Source organism: Solea solea, chromosome 10 (genome assembly GCF_958295425.1).
Source record: "Solea solea chromosome 10, fSolSol10.1, whole genome shotgun sequence".
Lineage (NCBI taxonomy): Eukaryota > Metazoa > Chordata > Actinopteri > Pleuronectiformes > Soleidae > Solea > Solea solea.
In genome coordinates this window covers 28,572,538-28,595,745 of record NC_081143.1, presented here as the reverse complement: position 1 = coordinate 28,595,745, position 23,208 = coordinate 28,572,538, and the positions used below count along the sequence as shown (strand labels likewise).

The following is a 23,208-nucleotide window of genomic DNA, read 5'->3' as shown; positions in this document are numbered from 1 at the left end:
TAATTCTTACACACTGGAGCTTTAATTTCAAATGACTTTAAAATCCAATTTAACAGCCAAGGAGTTTCCGACTGAGACGAATCTGATGAAATCGAATTTGAATCACAATGCAAATCATCTCCAAATGAGATTGGAATTAGATTTGTAAATGTGAGGATTTTGACCAGGCTCCTCTGACTCGTGTCAGATACTTTGCTGATGATGGTTGTGATTGTCTTCTGATCACGATCATGAATCAAACCCCAAACCTTCGAGTTGAACGACCACTCACTCTACCACTGAGCGACTGTCACTCCACTCAGCAGCAGCAGCAGCAGCAGCAGCAGCAGCAGCAGCAGCAGCAGCAGCTGCAGCTGAGAGAGGGTCTTTTTATCACATGTATCATTTCAATTGTTTTCAGATTTCAGATTTAAGTGCTGGAGTGGGAGTGGGGAGAGAAAATGAAGGAAAACCCACCAACACTTCAGGGGCACACACACACACACACAAACACACACACACACACACACACACCCCTGCACCTCCAGCTCACCTAATTGGCTGCAGTTAACAGGAGGATCAGCTCCAGTATCAGGGTCAGCCACCAATCAGGGGGCAGCAGCAGCAGCTTCCCCTGTCCAGCCCCTCCATGGATGTATTATAAGAACTGGATAGAGCTCCGCCCCTTTGGCTCCGTCCATTCCTATGGAGTTGCTCGCATATGCTTTTTTTTCAGCTTCCTCAAAAGTGTGTCAGCATTATAGTAAGATTATGAACCCAAACACTCTCAACCTACAACCTACATTGGGAAAAAAAGGGAAAATAAACCAACAAATATAAAAAAGACAAAAAGAAAATTTGTACCCAAATGTTTAAATGCACTTATTGTAAGTCGCTTTGGATAAAAGTGTCTGCTAAATGACATGTAATGTAATGTAAAAAGAATATAAAAAGAATTTTTAAAAAAGAGAAAAGAAACAACTTAATATTTAAAGTAAGTTGCACACATTATACAAGGGCAGTTTTTACAGATTGTAATAAATTATACAAACTTTACATTTTTTTAAACATCATTGAAACAAGGAAACCGCTAACCATGGGGGGGGGGGGGGGGGGGGGGGGGGGCACTTAGCATATCTGCACTTGTGTATGTAATACTTTGTTTTTATAATCAGGTTATTAATTAAGATTTGAAACAAATGCTTCGTCACATGACAGGAGGGTTGAGGCTGTGGTGCCGGCAGTGACGTACTGAGGACCGGCTGCCAATGGAAACCAGCGCCTGAAGATCTCAGAAAAGTGGAAGAAGTTAGGCATGGAGAAGAAGTGAGGTTAAGGTTGGGCCAAGATGACCTGGTGACCTGGTTATACGACCCATATAACCAGTAAAAAAATGTCACGTAAAGGCTGTGTTTGGTGGGCGTCGACGGCGGCTCTATTATTCAGCTAAGTCCTCGGTAACTGTGGCCCTCAGGACGTCACGTCCGGCACCACAACCCTCTGAAAAATCCTCAACCTGCTCAACGTGCTCGTACACAGCTGTGACGTCACTCTGGGAAATCAGATTTTTCTGGGCTTTTATTGCCTTTAGGAAGGTTTTACAAATGTCAAACTCCACGAATGACAAATATAGAATATAAAGATGTATACATGCCTGTGTCCATGTCTCCAGGTGTCCGTCCTGTGGACACTTTTACAGGCGTCTCTTTTGCTATTGTGCTCAAGGGGAAAATTGCTGTTTTGGCCGCGTGAGTATTTTCTGTTGCAGTACCACGAGTGGCCACCATGACAAAATTGTCTTCAAGCCGGAGGGGGCGGAGCTACATCCAGTTCTTATAATACATCCACGAGCCCCTCCCACACTGAGGCGCTTTTAAAAAGCACAGCCGGGCTGAGTGAGGCTTAATCCGGACAGTTCCGTCCATCCTCGTGCTCCACAGATCTCACGTGCGCGTCCAGTATGAAAGTGTGACGCGTCTTTACTGCTCAGCTGTTTGTTTCAGAGGCTTTTTTCCTGTTTCTGGAGACCCTGACCTCCACGCCCACCTCGCGTTTGCTGCGGCTGACCGCGGGCTGAAGTCATCACCTGTCTCTCCTCATCACAGCATCATTAAGGACGCGCACGCGCGCACGCACGCACGCACACGCAGCGGTCAGTGTTGTATGTACAGTATCTACTGTTTGTCCTGATGACTTTTAACTGTGTTCTCTGCATGAAAAGGTGTTCAATGCACATGTTTAAATCCGTCATTTATGGTTTAAAATACAGACATGTGAAGTAGTTCAAATATAATGATTGAAGTGAAGTGGTTTTAAATATACACAATAATATACATAAATACTGTGCTTAGCACAAACTATGTATATGACTTCAATGATGGATAATTCAGTTTGTTTGTTAGAATGAAACTTGATTATTATAAAGTACTTAATACTCTTCCTACTAGGCGTAATTTGTCCAATTAAATTAAAACCATAAACTGTCAATACCAATTCAAATCAAATTCCATGTTCAGTAGAAGGAACTTTACATACAGTAACATGAATATATACAGTAGAAGTACTTTTGATTGGGATACAGAAACACAGCATCTGTGTCTCCTTCTTGTCTTTATCAGTGTGTTGTTTGTTTGTTTGTTTTTTACTGAGCTGTAATTTTCCACCGTGTTGCTGTGACTGAGACAAAAGCTGCAACTCTTTGATTGATCGCTTCATTCATCTTCAGCTTGTCTCATGGAGACCAGGTCTCATGGAGACCAGGTCTCATGGAGACCAGGTCTCATGGAGATACTTTCTAGATTAATCAAGGACTTGTTTGTAAAGTGTCAGAAAATATTGACCATATTTACCAAACCTGCAAATGATGATGTTGTTAAATGGCTTGTTTTGTTTGGTTTATTTGTTATTTTGAGCAAAGAAAGCAGAAAATATTCACATTTAAGAAGCTGAAAACTCAAACTCACTGATTTATCTGAATAGTTGATGATTTATTAAGTAATTGATGATTAAATTGATGAGTTGTTGCAGTCCTAGTTTGAGGAAGGCTGTGAATTGTAGTTTGACTACAGATTTCAGCTGATAATGCAGTCATTTCATGTCAGCAGTATGTGCACATGATTCTTTTCCCCCTCAGTCACCTTATGTAATATTTGAAATGCTTCAGTTTGTTGTTTGTTGCCACTCTGAGGCCTTTCATTTGTCATTGATCATGTAAATCACAAACACGAGGCAGATGGTTAATGTACAGTTTGTGCAGGAGTTGCTCTCAATGGAAAAGTACTGGGAGCAGGGGTGTGGGTGTGGGTGTGGTGTGTGTGTGTGTGTGTGTGTGTGTGTGTTTGTGTGAGTGAGAGAGAGAGAGAGAGTGGTGTTTGTGTGAGAGAGAGGGAAGTGGGAAGTATTCATATCCAGTACTGTGAGTGTAAATCTGAACTCCTGCCACTTAAACACCTGTATGAAAGTAAATACTATGATGAATATTGAGAGTGATTGACAGGTAAGTGTCACATTCATCAAGGATGAGCCTGGGTTACACTGACTGCAAGTTGTCTGATTGTAAGACAGACAATCAGACAACTTGCCAAGTCCGTGTACACACTGAATGGAAAAGTACCGGGAGAAAATTGATTGATTGGCCGTGTACGTCTGACTCCATCTCTGTAGGTGGCGCTGCATCTCTCTTGTATCAGCTTCCTGTCGACCATTTACGTCACAGAAAAACAAAGAGTGCTGTGGTTCTGGATGTTTGGTACCTGCTGCACATGTTCATCGTGATACAAATTAGATGGAGCATGGCTGCTGTGGTTGCTGTGTTGTCCGAAGAAAGGGTCTGGTCGGGTCAGGTCGGGTCCTGCCTCAATAGGACCAGGTTTTGGTCTCCATATGGACTACTGGTCCTGACGAGGATATGTATGTATGTAGCAGGTTACAAACTTATCCTCCACTCGTTCTCGTTCTTAATGATTGATTATGGTGTTGTGCCAGAAGACCGAAGCGGCTAAGGTGATAGTACTGAAACCTACTTTTCAGGTTTTCTATAAGTAGGCTATGACGTCATGCAAATATTGTTGGATGCATTAGAAGTGTCATTCTTTTCTACAGATATTATCAAATGTCAAAATTGCTTGGACATTTTCCAAAAGCCGTGTATTTGTTTTTGTGGTTTAAATCTTCGAATCAGGTGTGTGACGTCAGTCTGATCTCGTTTACCTCTGCTGTTCATCACACTCCAACAAACGTGGCGCTGGTCTGAATTTCCTAATTCCTAACACAATTAGGAAAACACAAAGGCTGCATTTGAATCTTTTTCTGTTTTTGATTGTTCGATCTTCGAGGGATATTAAAAAAAATGGAACTCTTTAAGTTCTCATTCTTATTCTCATATACATAGACAATCTCCAGCTGTTAATATGTGGGATAATGTTCCATCACGTTCTACTAAAGAAAATGATGCCAGTGCAGTCAAACGACGAAGCGTATCCACATGCTCTGCTCGCCATGTAGACCGTATAGACATGCATCATCAGTATAGGGAGAGGGAGACGCTGATATGAGGTCTGAAGCTCAGCTCCTCTATTACATACACATGTTAGCAAAGATGAGTTCATTTGACAACTCTCTCTGAATATGATGAATATCATCCTGTTTGTCGTGTCTTCAGATACAGTTCTGTTCCACTGCAACGAGAGATTGTTGCCTTCAGCCCTCATGGGTTACATATTAACTTGGCATCCTTTCAGTGTTTTAAATGTGGTACTGAACACTCCAGACCTCCAATTACTGCAAATGAAGTGTGACTGGACTGGGCTTACAGCATGTTTGCAATATGCTGTTTCATGTGGTTTTACAGTCTATAACATGCGTACATCCCGTCTCTCTGAGGAGGCAGATGATTACGTTCTCTGGACAGAACTTTAGAGACAACACACACATTACACTGAGAAAAAAGCAAAGGGAGGGAGGGAGGGAGGGAGGGAGGGAGACCTTTTTCAGCTCCAAACTTGGTCAATACATAGTGTACATTACCCCTATAGAGGGAATCCAGGCCTCTCTGAGCAGTAAAATATCTCCCAGCATGTTACAAAGATTGAGGAATTCAGTCTCCTGCATCAGTGAAACAGAGCTGATCATAAAATATAGCAGATCTTTCTCACGAAACATACTCAAAGTCCACAAATGGACCTTCTTACCTCTGCAGTAAAACAAAATGTTGCCTTTTTGTCAGCTGAGCAGAAGGTGGAGGCGAGCACATGTTTACACATTACACCAGGCTCCGCCTACATCAGGGCTTTTTCCCAAAATAAGTCTGAACAAATATATAATGTCCCGGGAAATATTAGAATACATTTGAATCTTATGACACGTCTCTCTGTTTGTGCTGCAGCTGTCAGTTATGTCGCATTGCAACACAACAGTAACCAGTTCCAAATGTTGCAAATGTTTAAATGCCACGTTCAAATATAAATACTAACTTGACAGCTTAAGCTTACATATGTGACAGTTTTCTTTGTTGTGTAGCACAGGACATCTCTGGGGGCATCAAAGGGACGTAGACGCAACTATGGAAACAACTCGGTTAACACGGGAAACTCTTCGGTCCTCATTTGGAGCGAAACCTCCTCAAAATTCAACTCGCACTAAAGAGAAAGTGTAGCGCTGTAGACGTGTTTGTAGTGATTAACGTTCCGGAACTACAAAGGTGTATTATGATGTTACTGCAGGTCAGTGCTGATTTAGTGATCAGATCTGAAAGAGAAAGAAGATCGAGATCGTATAGTATCATGACCTTATAATCCAATCAAGGATTTGGAGAATCGTGACTCTGCTAGTTGTTCTACATAAATACCGACTTGCAGATAGCAACATTCTGGAATATTAAGTCTTTGTTTGAATTCTACATCTCTCACACTGTAATGTATTTACATTACTCAGCAGAAGCTGCTGCAGATCACAAAGATCACAAAGATCACAAAGATCTCAAAGATCACAAAGATCTCAAAGATCACAAAGATCTCAAAGATCTCAAAGATCTCAAAGATCACAAAGATCACAAAGATCTCAAAGATCTCAAAGATCTCAAAGATCTCAAAGATCTCAAAGATCACAAAGATCTCAAAGATCACAAACTCTCTTGTTGTTAATATCGGCCGTCGTTTGCCTTTGATCTGTTGTCCGCCATCGTTACCCAGAAGGCACGCAGACGTCACAGTGCGCGCTTTGATTGTGGGATGATGATGATGTTGGTTCTTCTTTCACCTTTCACAGAAGTGCAGAATGACTTTCAGTGCAACATTATTGCAGAAGAGTCCACTCAGGCTTCATCAGGCATATATATATATATATGATATACGATATATGATGAAAGGTAAATAAAAGAATGACCTAGCTTTGATTTTAGCTGTGTCATAACTAAGGTTTTAGCTCGACCACACAGGATAGAGAAGCAGCTGCAAACTACTGAATCAGCCCTTTTTACTACGGTTTATTGGTCTTGGTCTTGACTTGGTCTCACTTATTGTGGTCTTGACTGAGGGCGGGAATTACAGGCTATCGTACGATACGCGATACATGCTCCACGATACCAATAATATCACGATACAACGATTCTGTGATAATCAATATATTGCAAGACAATCACCATATGTGGCATTTCTCTGTTTATTCACACGTGGGTGGAGCATCTGTTAGCGTAGCTTTCTCCACCAGTAAACTCCCTCTTCTTCGACCCAGTAGCTTCTGCCCAAGTTTCCCTCGTTCATTTGAGCAGCGCCACCGCGAGGAGACATCAGGTAGTGACGCCCGGTGAGTGAAACCGACGGGGAGTGTTTTACTTTAGAGCGCCTTCATTTGTTAATGTTGAAGCACGAGGAAGGACGACGATATATGACTAAATGTGTATTTTGAGCCCCTCCCCCTCATCTTGACTAGCTAACACTACTATATAAACTGGGTGTGAGAGTGTGGTATGTCAGGGCTGCAACAGACATACAGAACCTAAACATGAGCCACGTCAGTGAGCTTCTCAAGGCTTTTGTAGACTTTGGCAACGAGTCAACGCCCCCAGCCCCGAGCTCCTCACTCATTCCTTCCATACCCTCACTTCAACACACCCATGCACACACACACACACTAGTCTCCTGTCCATGTTTGTAGAATGTATTCTTTTCAAAGCAAAGTCTCTCTTCCTTTCCTCATTCCTCCCGTGTGAATATAATGTACAGTGTTTGCATTCTTTCTGTCTCAAGTTTTATGATTTGAGCCAAAGCTTTTCTGTACAGCAGATGTTTTCACTGTGTCGGGGGGGAGACACGTCTGTATTTCACTGTTTGTTAAGTAGGTTTTCTACTTCTATGACAAACTGCCCGAGGCCTTATGTACACACACACTCACACACACACACAAACCTTTACCTATATGATCTTCTTTGATGTTTATGTGTATATATCACATATACATACATACATATATACATAAACATATATGTATATATATATATATATATATATATACATACATGTGTGTATATATATATACATACATATATACATACATATATATACATATATACGTGTGTATATATATATATATATATACATATATATATCTATATATACATATATATGTATATATAGATATATATATATACATATATATGTATTAGGGCTGCAACTCACAGTTGTTTTCATGATGGAGTAATCAACTACTTGTTTGGTCAGTAAATGTTTGTCTGTGTTTACAAACCTGGAAACCATGATGTTCTTGAACGTCTTGTTTTGTCCTCAGACCAAAAAGATTCAGTTTTAAGAAACAAGAAAATATCCATATTGAAGAAACCGATAAATTGAATATGAAAATAGTCTACAGTACATTACAATGTATACAATCACAAAACAGACAGGATGAACCACGCCCGGCGGCTGAAAATAAAAGATAATGTAAAGCAAAACCATCTCCAAACACAAGAAGAAGAAATCAGTGACAACAGCAAATGCCAGAGCATCAGTGTGGTGTGGATAAAAAGCTGATGGAAAGTTACAACAGCTTTTCACATTTAAACACACACTGAATAAACCTTTGTTTTTCAGAGTTGTGCAGACTCGCCTCGCTCTACCTTGTGTCCTGCAGACAATATGTTTGTGTGTTTGTGTGTGTGTGTGTTTGTTTGTTTGTCGTGGTTTGCAAACTGTGTGTTTTTTTTCCTGAAATGTTCCTGTTTTCTTTGTTGTTCTGTCCGACAGGAAACACACAGCTGTAGTTGAAGATGGCTCTGAATGTGCCTGGTCTGGTGGTGATGGCCGTGTTCTACCTGTTGATCCTGGGCACGGGCATTTGGGCGTCCATGCGCTCAAAGAAGGCGGAGAAGAATTGCATGGGAAATGGCATGGAGATCACGCTGCTGGCCGGACGCAACATCAACCTGCTCGTTGGCATCTTTACTCTCACCGGTAACTATGTAACTATCCATTGTTGCCGTGTGAGCGTGTTTGTGGCGGCTAAAATAAACTTTATAAAGTTATTTCAGGGTGTTATGAAACTGCAGCAGAGGTGAGAATGTGACGCGGGGAACACTTTGTGTTCATACATGAGGGATCATTGTAATTGTGTGTAGAATTATATGTTTGGAGGAAGAATGTTATGACAAGAATAAGTTATGACAAGTACAAAGCTGTGGTATGCTTTGGTATGAACTGTACACTTGGAATTCACGTGCTGTCATGTTGTTATAACACGTATTCTGTCCGTCTGCAGCTACATGGGTGGGTGGAGGCTTCATCCTTGGTATTGCTGAAGCAACATACAACCCAACGCTGGGCGCAGTCTGGGCCCTCATGCCTGTGCCTTATGTACTGACCTTCTTCTTAGGTGAGTGCCACAGATTTAACCCCCGTGTGCACCATGCACCCCCTGCAGCATTCCCGCCCTTGATTTCTGAACGAACGCCGTTAGCTGACTGATGTGCGAGGCGGATTTAATTGGATAGAAGTGCAGGAGTGAAAGTGATCTCACGGTGGTTGGTGTGCGTGCGCTGCAGTGTCAGGTTCACAGATTTAAATAGACACAAACATAGATGTGGAACTTTATTCAGCCTAACTTAGTCTTGCCGGGAAAAGTCGGGAACATTTCCACACCAGGAAACACGGACATAAGATATTTAGACTAAAAAGGTACAGTGTGTACAATTTAGCAACACATATCGGTGAAGTTGTGTGTTGCAGGTCTTCCCTTCCAAGTGTGTTGGAGAAACTCTGTTTCCTTCTGTTAACATCAAAACTCCAAAGATCTTTAGTTTGTTCATCGTGGGCTTGTGAACTGGGTTTTTATATAAATATTTAATATTTAAAAAAATAATAATATTTCATACAGTGATTCAGTAAAATGTACAAGGATCATTATTTTAAGTTTTCCTTCTGTTCCATATCTTAAGTGTAAACATTGTTAAGGCAGGAATCAGGTTATTTTTATCTCATTTTAATATTCATCATTTATTTTAACGCCAACACACCAAATCTGACTCCACTCACCAATAAAAGTGTCATTCATGTTAAAAATAGGTTCACTTGAAATCAGTTTGAGGCAACAGGTGCAAAGAGACTTGGATTTCCTGCTCCCTCTGTAAACATGAGGAGCAGCTCACTGATCACAGCTCACTGATCACAGCTCACTGATCACTGTGTGCGCTGAGAATGCTGGAAGTGGAAACCCCAAATTCCCAGATCAGGAAATCTAACATTCCCTCTCCTGTTCTTGTCCATTGTTGAGCTGCAGCTGTTTTCTTTGACTCTCCTGCTCTCCCTCCTCCTCCTCCTCCTCCTCCTCCTCCTCTTCTTCCTCTGTATTTCATGGCTGTGGAGTAAAGAGTGATGGAGTAAGTCTAACATATGGCTAGATGATGCACCAGGGCCATAGTTGCCATAGCTCCTCCTCAAAAGCTCATAGAGCTTTATCAGCAGTGAGGCTGCAGTACCACTGATAGAGAAAGAGGGAGACAGAGAGCAGGACAGTATGTCGTTAAAACTGCCACCAAAATGGTGAAAATGTTGCTTCTTTACATGTTTAATGTTTGACACTGATGCATTTGCACAAACACGGACTTTGGTCCCCACTAAAGCCAGATAGGCCAGAGTGTGTGTGTGTGTGTGTCAGTGCATAAGAACACAGTACGTACAGCGAGCGCTTTAGTTGGGACCAAAGCAGGTGAAATTGTGTGTGAATTATCGAGTGATTGTGTGTCAGTAACACATGTTCTGTCTGTGGTCACTTTAGAGCAGGGGTGTCAAACTCTGGCCCGTGGGCCAAATTTGGCCATACATGTGTCAATATCAAGCCCCCAGGACAGATGTGGACAACCACTTCATTTTATGTTCCTGCAAGTGTTTAATTGATCTTATAATAAATCTATGTTGCTTTAAATAGTGCATTGACTATAAAGTACATTTTCACAACACATGGTAATTATGTTATTATCCACCTATATTATGACGGCATCCCGCCAATAGATCGCAGTGTTTCCATTAGTGTGTAATGACTTAATTGAGATTAAGCAGATTGAGAAATATCCACAGATGATCTTTAAATGTTCAGGAGGTAAAAGATTGATGCAGATATAAAAAAACTGGAAATATGTTTGTGCTTTAAGAAAAAAACAGTATTTCTTTAGGGGTATGAGGCGGTGTCGCTAATCAAAGAGTACAATCTACCTTTACACCACATACACATGTTTCATTTTTTGGTCATTTATTTTTAGACAATATTTTAATCAGAGATCATATCTTAAAAATTTGAGTTTTCAACTCGAGGTAATGTTTGAGCAAGCATCAAAGTAGAAGAACATTTTTCATTTTTAAATAATAAACTTATATCTATAAAATCTATTTATTTCAGAAATCATTTTAATACAAAACTATAATCTTATATAGTCTATAATTAAAACAGGTTTTTAATACATTTTCGTTTTGGCCCGTGACCAAATGTATTACAATTGTCCCGCGATGGGTTTGAGTTTGACACCCCTGCTTTAGACTCTTGTATTTGTTGTGTTCATACTGACAGCTGTGCTCCTGCTGCAGGTGGCTTCTTCTTTGCCAAGCCCATGAGAGAGAACAAGTACGTGACAATGATGGACCCGTTCCAGCAGAAGTATGGGAATGTGATGAGCAGCGCCCTGATCCTTCCCGCTCTGGTGGCAGACGTCCTGTGGGTGGCGCGCACACTCGTCAGCCTGGGTAAGTTCATTCACGCTCATTCACGCTCATTCACTGTCCGGAGACAGATCTAGGGACGCAACTCGCACTGACGTTAGGGTAGAAAACAACAGCTGTAACTGAGGTGTGGACCAACACTTTGGTGCTGCAGGTCTACACATGATTACAGGTGTCGTCAGAGCCAATATGTACGTCACTAGCAGCATTCCCTCTTTGTATGATCGTTGTTTTGAAACCACAAGAAGCGTTTCCCAGTTAAAGGTATATTTCAGGCTTTTCTGAAGAGCAGGGTCAGTGTGTTCATGTGTTGAGAGTGACACAGGAGAACTGTCACACCATTTACACATTGTTTTCATGTGAGTGTGGACAGAGAGGAAAAAAGATTGTGAAAGAACAATGTTAACGGCTGTATGAGGATTTATTCTCAGTGGTTTAGTGTTCGGGTTCTCGAGTTCTGCTCCAATAACTGTTGATCAGTGTTCCCCAAATCTCACAATGATGATGTTCTCAAATGACTTGAATCAGTTAGAATGATTTCTTTATATCATTATATTCACATCACTATTATATGGTTTAATATGAGTTTATACTCAGCCATACTTACCCTGTTTGAAAGTAGAGCCCAAACAGCTGATCTGCCACATCCTAACACAGCTCATGAGTGTTGGATTTGTGTTTTTGTGCCTAAACAATGTTTAAAGTGTGTTTCACTGACGTTGCAGGAGTAGCCGACACAGCTCGACTCAAACTGAAAGTAGACATCCATAACGCAGATGTCGCTCCTGTGACTGATCCTCAGCATTATGAACACAAAGAGGGACAGTCGCTAAAAATAACACACTACTGCAGTGCGTTATTTTTAGGGTTATTATGTGGCCTAGGGGACAAGATCTTAGTGTTTCCTTGTGATGAAATCCATGCAGAGGTCGAACAGTGTGGGTTTTTGTCAATGACGACGAGTAGAAAAGTGTCATTTGACACTGTTGTCGTCATTGTTCTCTAATCTGTAAGTGATGAATTCATTGTGTGTCTTTATGTGCTTTGAATGAGAGTGTGCATGTGCTCTGCAGTGTGAGTGTGTGTGTGTGTGTGAGTGTGCGTGTGTGTGTGTGTGTGGCGCAGCAGGGAAAATGTGTGTGTATATACAGTGTGTGTTTCCTTGTGTTTTTTTAACACTGTTTTCTTTTCCAGTGTAATTTGAGAAAGGCGGTTAAAGATCGAGCAGCCTGTTGATTGTGAGAGGTGATCAATGATCAATGAAACTAGACTGTTATATGTCATTATTACAAATGCTTTCCGCTGTTTGTAGATTATGATGCCAGGATTCTGCCTGCCTGCCTGCCTGTCTGTCTGTCTGTCTGTCTGTCTGTCTGTCACTCACAATGATGCTCCACAAAAGGACTGGTAGTGACGCAGGAATGTTCCCGGGACATTTTTATCCAAACTTAACCCAATATAGAATCAGGCGACCTGTCGCTCGTCAGTTAAACCTCCTGACGTTGCTTCTGGGAGAGTTATGGAGAGATGCCACACACACGCACACACACACACACACACACACACACACACACACACACACACACACGCACACACACACGAGCACTTGACCCTCAGAGATGTTGTTGCCGGGACACTGTTTATGTGCAACATAAACCCAGCATCAGGTTTAACTTAGAAAACACACCTTCTACGTATGTGCTGTAATATCACACAGTCACGGTCAAGTTTCTGTTGTGCGTGTGTTGCATGTGTGTGTGTGTGAGTGAGTGAGGTGGAAGTGGAACAAGGAGCTAAAAACAACACCGGGACGATTAAGGCGGCTCTTTGCCTCTGTCCTTCCCCGGTGCTGCCAGTTCATTCCCAGAGGTCCATGAATCCCATTCCACTTTTCCTCTTTTCTAAATGTAGCGCAGCTCAGAACAGAGGAGAGAATCCAGCTCTGGATCTGGAAAACAGAGCGAAACGTAACGCAAAATGTGAACCATACATGTGTCGTCCTAAGAGCCTGTAGAGTCGCCTTCCATGGGTTCAGTTCACACATGGCGTCAGAACGCATCTCGACTTCAATTCATAACAAATAAACGTTTAGTGGCCGGTCATTTCTGCATTCCATTCTGTGAGCACCGACATTCTCACATAATCTCTCTTAACTTGTCAGTACTTGATAAATGTGTTTACTTTTTCAATATTTAATATATTATATATTAGGGTGTTTGGAACAAATTACGATGAGTCGAATATAATTCTAATATTTAAAAAAAATCGATATTTTTTATATATATACATATATGTGTATATATGTACATTGATATATACACACATATATGTATATATGTACGTATATATGTATATATATATACATATATGTGTGTGTGTGTGTATATACATATATGTATATATGTGTGTGTATATATAAATGCATACATATATACATATATATGTATTTATGTATACCTACATATGTATACACATATATGTACATATATGTATATATACATATATGTACATATATGTATATATACATATATGTATATATATATATATGCATACATATATACATATATGTATTTATGTATACCTACATATGTATACACATATATGTACATATATGTATATAATATATGTATATATACATATATACGTATATGTGTACATATATACATATAGTATATACATATATATGTATATATGTATATACATATATACATATATACGTATATATGTATATAATATATGTATATATACTGTATATACATATATTATATACATATATACGTATATATGTACATATATACATATATTATATACGTATATACATATATATGTGTATACGTATACACATATATACATGTATTATATACATATATATGTATATACTGTATGTACAGTTATACATATATTATATACGTATATACATATATTATATATGTACATATATACATATATTATATACATATATACGCATATATATATTTATATATATATATATATATATATATACATATATATGTATATACGTATATAATATATGTATATATGTACATACAGTATATACGTATATATGTATATAATATATGTATATATATGTATATACATATATATGTATATATGTACATATATACATATGTTATATACATATATACGCATATATATATATATATATATATATATATATATATACATATATATATGTATGGAGAGAGAGAGAGAGAGAGAGCGCTACAAATATATATATGGGCCAAATGATCCACTATTGGCTGCTGTGATTTCTAAAAAGTGGCCGTGGCTTCACCAGTCGACCTCTGAGTCGCGTTGTTTGTCGTACAGACCAGAACAGACCTCTGTGGACCTGGGAATGCAGAAATCACTGTGACCTGAAGGCCGTGCATTGTGACTGTAGTCATGTGCACATACACACACACACACACGCTGTGCTGCCGCCCGTCTCTTCATGCATTCACATGTATGCGCTTTGGAGCCAAGTGTGAACAGGAGGTGAATAACTGTAGTATGTTCTCATTTATGCACATTGAACACAATCATCCTGGATAATGGATGATATTTAAAAAAAAGAATGTAAGAATGAAAGGGTGAAACGTGTGTGTGAAGGTTCTCACTGTGTCTTACCACAGGGTTTATATTGAGGAACCTTGACTCACATATGGACTTGTCTCAGTTTAGATTCTACTAAACTCACACAAATCCAGTTTCCCTTTTCTACAGTGTTCAGTCAAATGTGTGCCGTGGAGTGGTTGGGGTGGTTCAGGGGGAGGCGGGGTCGTCAGGGCGCTCAGCGGGGCAGTGAGTGGCGAGCGATGGTGCCCATCTGACACTTCTCTGTTTAAGGGCATTGTTGTGGTGTGGCTGCAGGCTGCGGCTGCGGCTGGGGGGATCCTGGCAATGTGGCAGAAGAGACGGTGAAGGTAGTGACGTTTTGCTTGCCTTGTTTGAGTAACGAGATGTCTTTTCTCTTTTTTTATCATTCACTTGTTTACATCTACTCCCGTTTTTTTTCTTCCCCTATTTTTCACATTTCTTTCACCACTTGAGGACACTTTTCTTTTTACTTTGATCTTGATTTTTTTATCATCATCATCATCATCATTATTATTACTATTATTATTATTATTATCATTAGTAGTAGTAGTATTATCCTTATTATTAGTAGTATTATCATTATTATTAGTAGTATTATCATTATTATTAGTAGTAATATCATTTGTACCAAATGTATACATATTTAAAGGTTTAATTTCACCCAAGTGGGTGAATATTGAAGTCACAATCAGTTTGGCTGCTTCTGTTACTTTTCTGTACAGTTTGTTTTATCCTTAGCAACTTTACCTTTACATTGACTTGTTGCTTTAGCTAAGCAATTTCATGCTGTTAAAAGTTTTAAATCAATGTCATCGACATTGTTAAAGTGTCATTTTATTAAGATTTTTGTGTTTTTTATAAAATACTGCATTGAGGTAGATGAACAAGTACAAGATAATGTCATTGCCTTGTTTATTGAATCTTAAAACTGTAGTGCGTAACTTTTGAATAGAAAGGTCCGTCGCGTCCACGACGCCGAGGTCACTCCGTGTTTCGTTGTCACGTTGCTCGATGCTCATGATCTCGTTTTGTGAAGTTGATTCTTCTGTTAAGAAAAACCTGGGGTCCAGACATTTGGTCAAAGCGCCTCTCGCCTCTGGGTGAAGGAGGGTCGCGAGATTGGAAATGACGACAGAAGTTACGCACTGGAGCTTTAAGTAGATAAGAGTGAATGCATGTATACGACGAGTGTGTTTGTGTGGGAAATAAAAGACTTACAGTGAGACTGAGAATCTGCATGTTTCTGTACAGTAGAGATGCTCTGAGACACTTTGCCTCCGTCAGCCCTCAAACGCTCACCTCTCTGCCGTGTTGTTCCAGGTGGAACTATGAGTGTGATTCTGGATCTGCCCTACATCTACTCCATCCTCATCTCCTCAGTGGTGGCCATCATCTACACACTGCTGGGCGGCCTCTACTCTGTGGCCTACACTGATGTCATCCAGCTCATCCTCATCTTTGTCAGCCTGGTGCGTAACATGTACTCTTCCTACATTTTAGCAGTTCATCTTTATGGATGAACGTATCTGAACGCCTGTAAGGACGTATTCTCACACAGATACAGTGCTTTAACTGTATGTTGTAGCTAGAACACCTTCCACAAGACTTTCATCAAGATTTTGAATTGTTTTCCATAGAAATTTGTGGATGAGAAAGTCTGGCTCACAATCTGTGTTCCAGTTTGTCCTGAAGGTTCTTGGTGTGGTTGAGGTCAGGACTCAGGGCTCAGGACTCAGGGCTCAGGGCTCAGGGCTCTGTGCGGGGCCAGTCGAGTTCTTCCACACCAAACAGTCATGTTGGAATAGAAAAGTTGCCACAAAGTTGGAAGCATGGCATCGTCCAAATCGTCCCTAGGACTGCACCCTTCGTTACATCCTCCTCATATTGTAATGTCTTTGGGAAAGTGTGAAGCTTAACAGAAATCCGGTCATTACTTTCTGTTCACGTACAAAGAAAGAATGACTGAGCCCCGTTCACCCCGTCATCGCTCTCACTCCTTCACATACAGTGGTTATCCTAGTGTGTGGTGCAGTGATACAATAACACTGAAGTACCTGGAGTCCTGGGTCGGACCGTGTTGTGGACCCAGGTCTTTTTGCCGTTTTAGCCACTTCTCCTCCGTGTGGCTCTGAGACATGTCTTCACCATGACAGCCATCGTGTTAAGCATTATCCTGATGGATGTTGCTATGGAACACTGCTTTGTGGTGTCTTTTGTGTTGTGTTTGTGTTTGTTTGACAGTTCCCACAACGATGCAATGTAAGTTTCTTAAAAACAAGTGGGTACAAGTCCAGAGGAATCACATTTCAATAAATCTCAGTTGGGGACATGATGAGACAGCGAGGTATTTACAGGGATTTACAGGGATAAAGTCGCACACTTCATGGCAACAGACAGAGAATTCATAGATTTGTGTGCGACTGTGGTCTCGTCACTGTTTGTGAGCGTGACACAAGGAGGGCACCTGTCCACGGTCACGGTTTTATTGGCAGAATGTGTGTCTGTGAACGTGATCACTTATCTTCAGGGGTGTGCTGTCGGTAAACTGAGGACAGAATCCTCACAACAGACGCTTGTTTTCTTGATGGTTACCGTGACGAAGGATTTCAACAAAAAAGATTTATATCATTTCGAGCAACAAATCCCAGAAAGGGCGTGTCCTCACAAGACTCCGCCGCCCAATGATCTCAGACCGGTCACACAAGTCTCATCAGCAGGAGTTTGTTTTTCATGTGGATCTTAAACTTGAGCTTTAAATTCCATGAAATGTCATTAAAGTCCCATCATCACTACATCAGCTGATGATCAGATGATGTGTTCTGGTTTGTCTGCATGTGAGTCCACTGACATGAAACTTAAAAACTGCAGCTTTAACTCCGTTCACTTTCCTTTTTCCACTGCACATGTAATCAGATGAGTTGTGTCTTTGTGTTTCTATCTATATGGACAGTGGGTGTGCGTTCCTTTCCTGATGACCAACCCTCACTCTTTGGACATCTCACTGACGGCCTACAACTTCACCTACCAGGCTCCATGGGTCGGCACGGTGGAGCTGGACGAGGCGGGAAAATGGTTTGATGACTTCATGCTGCTGGTGAGTGCAGTGGGAGATCTGAATGATACTATATACATATACAGAACATCTCCTCATTGAATGATTTCATCATGTGAGTCCAAGTATAAACAGCAGCAGAGTCATGAGAGAGTTGTGCGTCTTGTCCTGTGCTGGTACACAAACTGTTTCCTGTCATGGTTGTGTTGTTTGTGCCAGGCTCTGGGAGGTTTGGCCTACCAGGCGTTCTACCAAAGAATCCTCTCGTCCTCATCTTACAGCCAGGCTCAAGTGACTTGCTTTGCCTCCGCTGCCTTCTGCCTAGTGCTGGGTATCCCCTCAATTCTGGTGGGGGCCGTGGCTGCATCTACAGGTACACAGTCTTAGCTCACAGCTAAGTCTAAAGTCTAAAAGCGTGTCACATGATTATTTGCGTTTCCATTGTCCAAACGGGGAGAAGTTATTTTGGCATCCTTCCATTGAGTTATTGAGAACAATGGTCCAAAGAGTGGAGCCAAACACACGCAGCTATTAGCAACTGGTCCACGTACCCCACAGTGGAATCTTGAGCCAGACCAGATTGTTCTGTTTGTGAAAACAAGGATTCAGTTTTCACATTGACCTTAGGCTCGGTAACCGTTGGCTGCATGACGTCGTTGGCCGGAGTTAAACAGCCGCCCACTGTGGTCGCTCTCATTATTGAGAGGTCTAGCACCACTCCACTCTGGGGTTTTCTGCTTCTCCATGAAGGATTAGCCGATACTAACATTGATTGGTCAGGTTCAGGTTCTGAAAACGTTCAGTAACCTCCAACATTTAGCAGGAAGTACTGAACGATTCTGTTGATTCTAATGATTCAGTCCATTCTGATTCTAATGAACTGCTCTGCCCTTCCTTGCTCATCAATGGTGTGATGGTGTGTTCCAGGCTTTAGACGTTAGACCGTTCAGAACTGATTCATGTCCTTACTCGTTATTTGACTGGTTTTTCCACTTTGGTCGTTCAAATGTTTGAACTGTCACTCATCCTTGCTCACAGACTGGAACTCAACCAGCTATGGATTACCCACTCCCTATGAGAGGAACCAGACGGGTTCCATCCTCCCCATCGCCCTGCACTACCTCACACCCATGTACGTGTCCGTCATCGGCATCGGAGCCGTCGCTGCCGCCGTCATGTCGTCCATGGACTCGGCTCTTCTGTCCTCTGCCTCCTTGCTCTCCTCAAATATATATAAGAACATCCTCAGGAAGCAGGTGAGAGGGTTTATTCAGTTTTATGTTAATAGGACGATCATGATGGTCTGTTGGGTCCATTTCTAAACACAAAGATATTCATGGTTCCCAGAGGATAAATCTTACTGACTGTGATGGTGATCAGTCCTTCAGTGCGACTGTGCGATTGTTGACATTATTCAAACGGCCTCATTACATGATAGATTGTCCAAATATCTTGTTGTTCAAACACACAATTTTAAAAGTCGTAAATGCTGCAGTTTCATGGTTGTTTTGTTGCTGGATGCTCAGTATCAAGCAACAATGTAATACAGAAATCTTACTGTGTTACTGTTCTGTCACAGTTTGAACTTTCTCGTGGTGAAAATGGAACTGAAATTTTGATTTTATAAAATGATTTCAAGGTTTAAAAACTGCATGTTCCCTAAATCTTTCAGCTCAAATGTCTTGACCTGGAGACGGTGCAGTCAATGACCTGATTCCTAGTTTTATTTATGTATTTATTAACTCCTTTGATTACTTTTGTAGCACGTTGAGATTCTTTTTAAATATAAATTGCATTACAAATAAAATGTATTATGAATATTATTATTATTATTATTATTGTTGATAAATGGCACGTTTCTATTTCTATCCTTTTTTTAGTTATTGAAGTTCCACTTTTTAAGATTTTAAATCTCCCTCCATATTTGTACTGTAATTATATAAAATGTCTGAATGATCCTTCACATCTGTGCGTGACGTGAAACGTGACTCTGTCTTTCAGGCGTCAGACCGGGAGATGCAGTGGGTGATCCGTGTCTCAGTGGTGTTGGTCGGCGTGGCTGGCACTGGTCTTACCTTCCTGGACAACAGCGTCCTGGTCTTCTGGCTCGTGGGCGTGGACATGTCCTACACCATCATGTTCCCTCAGCTCGTCTGCATCCTCTTCTTCAAGGTCTCTAATGGTTATGGCGCCGTCGTGGGCTACATGATGGGAATAACCCTGAGGATCCTCAGTGGCGAGCCCCTCATTGGTCTGCCACCTGTCATCAAATTCCCGGGCTGCCGCCTAGACGAGGAAGGAAAGATGACCCAGTACTTCCCCTTCCGCACCACCATCATGGTCGCGTCGCTCGTATCCATCCTGCTCGTCTCCTGGTTGTCTTCCATGGTTTTCAACAAGGGTCTGCTGCCGGAGAAGTGGGACGTGTTTATGATCAAGCACAAGCAGAAATCGGTGGTCAACGGCTTGGACAACAACAGCAAGGCCAACTCTGGAGACGGAGACGCCTCCACATCCAAGCAGCTTCTGGACACCACCAGCTGCTAAGAGGAGAGAAGAGGGAGCGCTTAAATGAGAACGCCACCCAATCATGGAGGACGAGCGGCTCCTTCACTGAAGAAAATGACCTGCATCCCAAAAGAATCGCTCCACGATTTGCCGTGAAGAAAATGTTTGTGGGGAATAATCTTTGAACTTTTCTTTCATACGAGAGTGATTGGGATTAATGCGTCCTGTTGGAAAACAGCGATGCAAGCCATCCACTCATGGTTTTCTAAAAGAATCATTTATCAGTGCTGCTGTTCGATTATACCTCGCTCTTCTCTTTCCGTGTTTTACAAATCAGTCACAACCAAACACAACGTTCCACAACGTTTTCACCAAAAATCTTTGCACTTCATTTGAAAGTGATTTGATTTCTTCCCTTTCTGCTAAAAACAGCTTTGCAATGTTTTTTTTATTTTTATTTTTTTAATCAAGGAAAGATGAATCATGTTGTGTGAACACATCCAATATGTAAAAAATGACGGTCCAGGTTTTTACCTCTTGCTACCAAATCTTGTCAAAGACACATTTGTTTGTTTGTTTTAAATCACACAGACTTTTACAGGTTTCTTTCAGGGGGATTTTCCATTATCAGCCAACAGTGATAAGCACACTCACACTCAGTGTTGGTCCTTTTGTTTTAGCTTCTGTTCACGAAACTTTCTTTTATAGTTTGTACATCGTCTGATACATAAGACTAAACTCGATATGAAGTGAAATATATTCAAAATAAATTGGTTCTCTTCACATACAGGAGAGTTTTGTCTGCACAGGATGTCCCCAAACGGTCCAAGTGTCCTTACTATGTGTGTACCAAACGTTGTATGGTACACACATAGTGTATATGCTCATGTACACATAGAGTGTGCAGTAATGTGTCCGGGTTCATGTGGTGGGTTAGGTTTAGTGGCACTTGTTTAAAGAAGGTTCACGTCTACATTTGTCCATCTTCAGCTTTGAGAAGCATTAATTGCACATTAGGGCAGATGTTTGTTGAGTTGTGTTATTTTCTCTCTAACATGTTGTCTAACATGTTAGTGGACAAACAGACAGACGAGCATCTGGCTTCACCCGCACTGACCTGTGAAGGTCGTCTTCAGGAGTGAGCGACAGGCAACTGGACTTTGTGTTGTATATTGTATAGTTTTGTTATACATTTGTATGCAAAGCTATAATGGGATCATTGTTTCCTCTAAGGTGGCAAAAGGGTCTGAATTCAAGTTTCTTTATCAAGTACAAATATTTCTCCCTTTTTTTACACAGTGTGGTTTATTGTAGACGTGCAGAGAGATGTTGACTCATGTCAGAACGCTTCCTCTAAAATACAGTTGCCCTTTAATGTCACTGAAAACTCTCCACTGTCATCAGGGTGCATCCCTCAAGGAACAGTGATGGTAAAGTTCTCAGAACCTAAAACTATGACGCAGATTTTATTCATGTCATTTTCCAAAGACCAATCAGAGAGAACAAACTGTGTCAGAATATGAAGCATGCAGAACACAAGGCATGCATGACTTTTCAATATGTGTGATTGTATATTATACTCTTGAACTGTACAGTCTGATCATGATTTTTGTATTCACACATTATTTTTGTTTGAAATCAGTGTTGATTGATATGCATTGAGTAGGAGAAACACACACAAGCTCTTTTGATTGAACACTAGTGTCAAACAGGGTCATGTGACCTGATTTGATGGAAGAAGAGCTGCCAACTATCGTCAGCACGACGTCAATAACAAACTTAATAAAGGCAATAAATGGCAATTCCTTAATAGTGGAGCAGAACTATATTATCATGTGTGCCTTTTATTACTTTTTTATTTTTTAATGTCAGTCAGCGGAGGATTATGAAAGTATTGGGCAGTTTTATAATATAATGTGAGTCGGGAGTTTTACATTGTATTATCCTCAAATATGTATTTGATTTTATACTCTTATGCATGTTGATTGTCTTTACCAGTGTAGTTTGTATACTGAGCTTTGGTGAAGGCTGTTTTCTCTTGCTGCTTTGTAATCAATGAATCCCCATGGGGTGATGTTCTGTCCAAATAAAAGCTGAAATCAAAGGATTTGGTTCTTTTTTGTTTGTGAGAGACAGGTGGGTAAGACGCCCAGATCCTGGTTCAGATCCTTGTTCAGATCCTGGTTCTCAGATGTTTTATACCAACCGGAGAAAACCGTCATCACAATGTTCAAATACAGACGTGGAAACAGGTCGAGCAAAGTCAGCGACAGACTTTTCACAGATTTATCCGCAGTAAGATCATTTGCTCTCTCGTCATCCTCCTCTTCTTCACATGTACTTCACACACTGGTTCACTGACATCAGATTAAGATTAGTTTACACTTTACAACGCACTTTTTTTTATAGAACAATAACGTAAAAAACACATTAAACCGTAAATTACAGTATTTACAGAGTAACGTGCACATTTGAAATTTTAAACATGTACATTTAACATTCTATAAAGGTACGACGGGGTGTTGTATCGGTCTTTCGTTCTTGAGAAACAAAATCAACTTTTATTTTAATGAATTGAACAAAAGAAAAAAGAATTCAATTCAATTGTATTTGTATCAATATCAACAAACATCACAACAGAAACCCAAGCGTGTCATGATCTTCTCTCTGTCATCTCATTCACCTCAGCTCACCAGACCCTCCTCCTCCTCACCTGCCCGCCTGCCCCTCCTCCTCCTCCTCGCCCGCCCCTCCCTGCTCATGAGTCCACCTGTTGCACTCAGCTGCCTCTGATCACCAATCAACCCAGTATATAAACTCCCCTCTCAGTTCTCTCAGTTCACTCAGTGGCAGATTGTTCTATGTTGCCAG

General features: G+C 40.9%; 1 protein-coding gene across 1 annotated transcript; it reads left to right on the top strand.

The window, feature by feature from the left end:
* The first annotated feature begins 1,872 nt into the window (after window positions 1–1,872).
* Window positions 1,873–22,441, top strand: LOC131466784 (high affinity choline transporter 1-like). The gene is made up of 9 exons (XM_058640226.1): window positions 1,873–2,131; window positions 8,217–8,423; window positions 8,728–8,841; window positions 11,046–11,201; window positions 16,098–16,246; window positions 17,728–17,871; window positions 18,049–18,202; window positions 18,868–19,085; window positions 19,831–22,441. Exons 2-9 carry the CDS (start codon window positions 8,240–8,242, stop codon window positions 20,374–20,376), a joined length of 1,665 nt encoding a protein of 554 aa, XP_058496209.1. The 5' UTR covers window positions 1,873–2,131; window positions 8,217–8,239; the 3' UTR covers window positions 20,377–22,441.
* The last annotated feature ends 767 nt before the right edge of the window (window positions 22,442–23,208 follow it).

Coding starts and splice junctions, on each gene's coding strand:
- LOC131466784 (XM_058640226.1), top strand. CDS start 8,240: ATGGCTCTGAATGTGCCTGGTCTGGTGGTGATGGCCGTGTTCTACCTG. Junction 17,872..18,048: donor TTGATGACTTCATGCTGCTG/GTGAGTGCAGTG, acceptor TGTTTGTGCCAG/GCTCTGGGAGGTTTGGCCTA. Junction 19,086..19,830: donor AGAACATCCTCAGGAAGCAG/GTGAGAGGGTTT, acceptor TCTGTCTTTCAG/GCGTCAGACCGGGAGATGCA.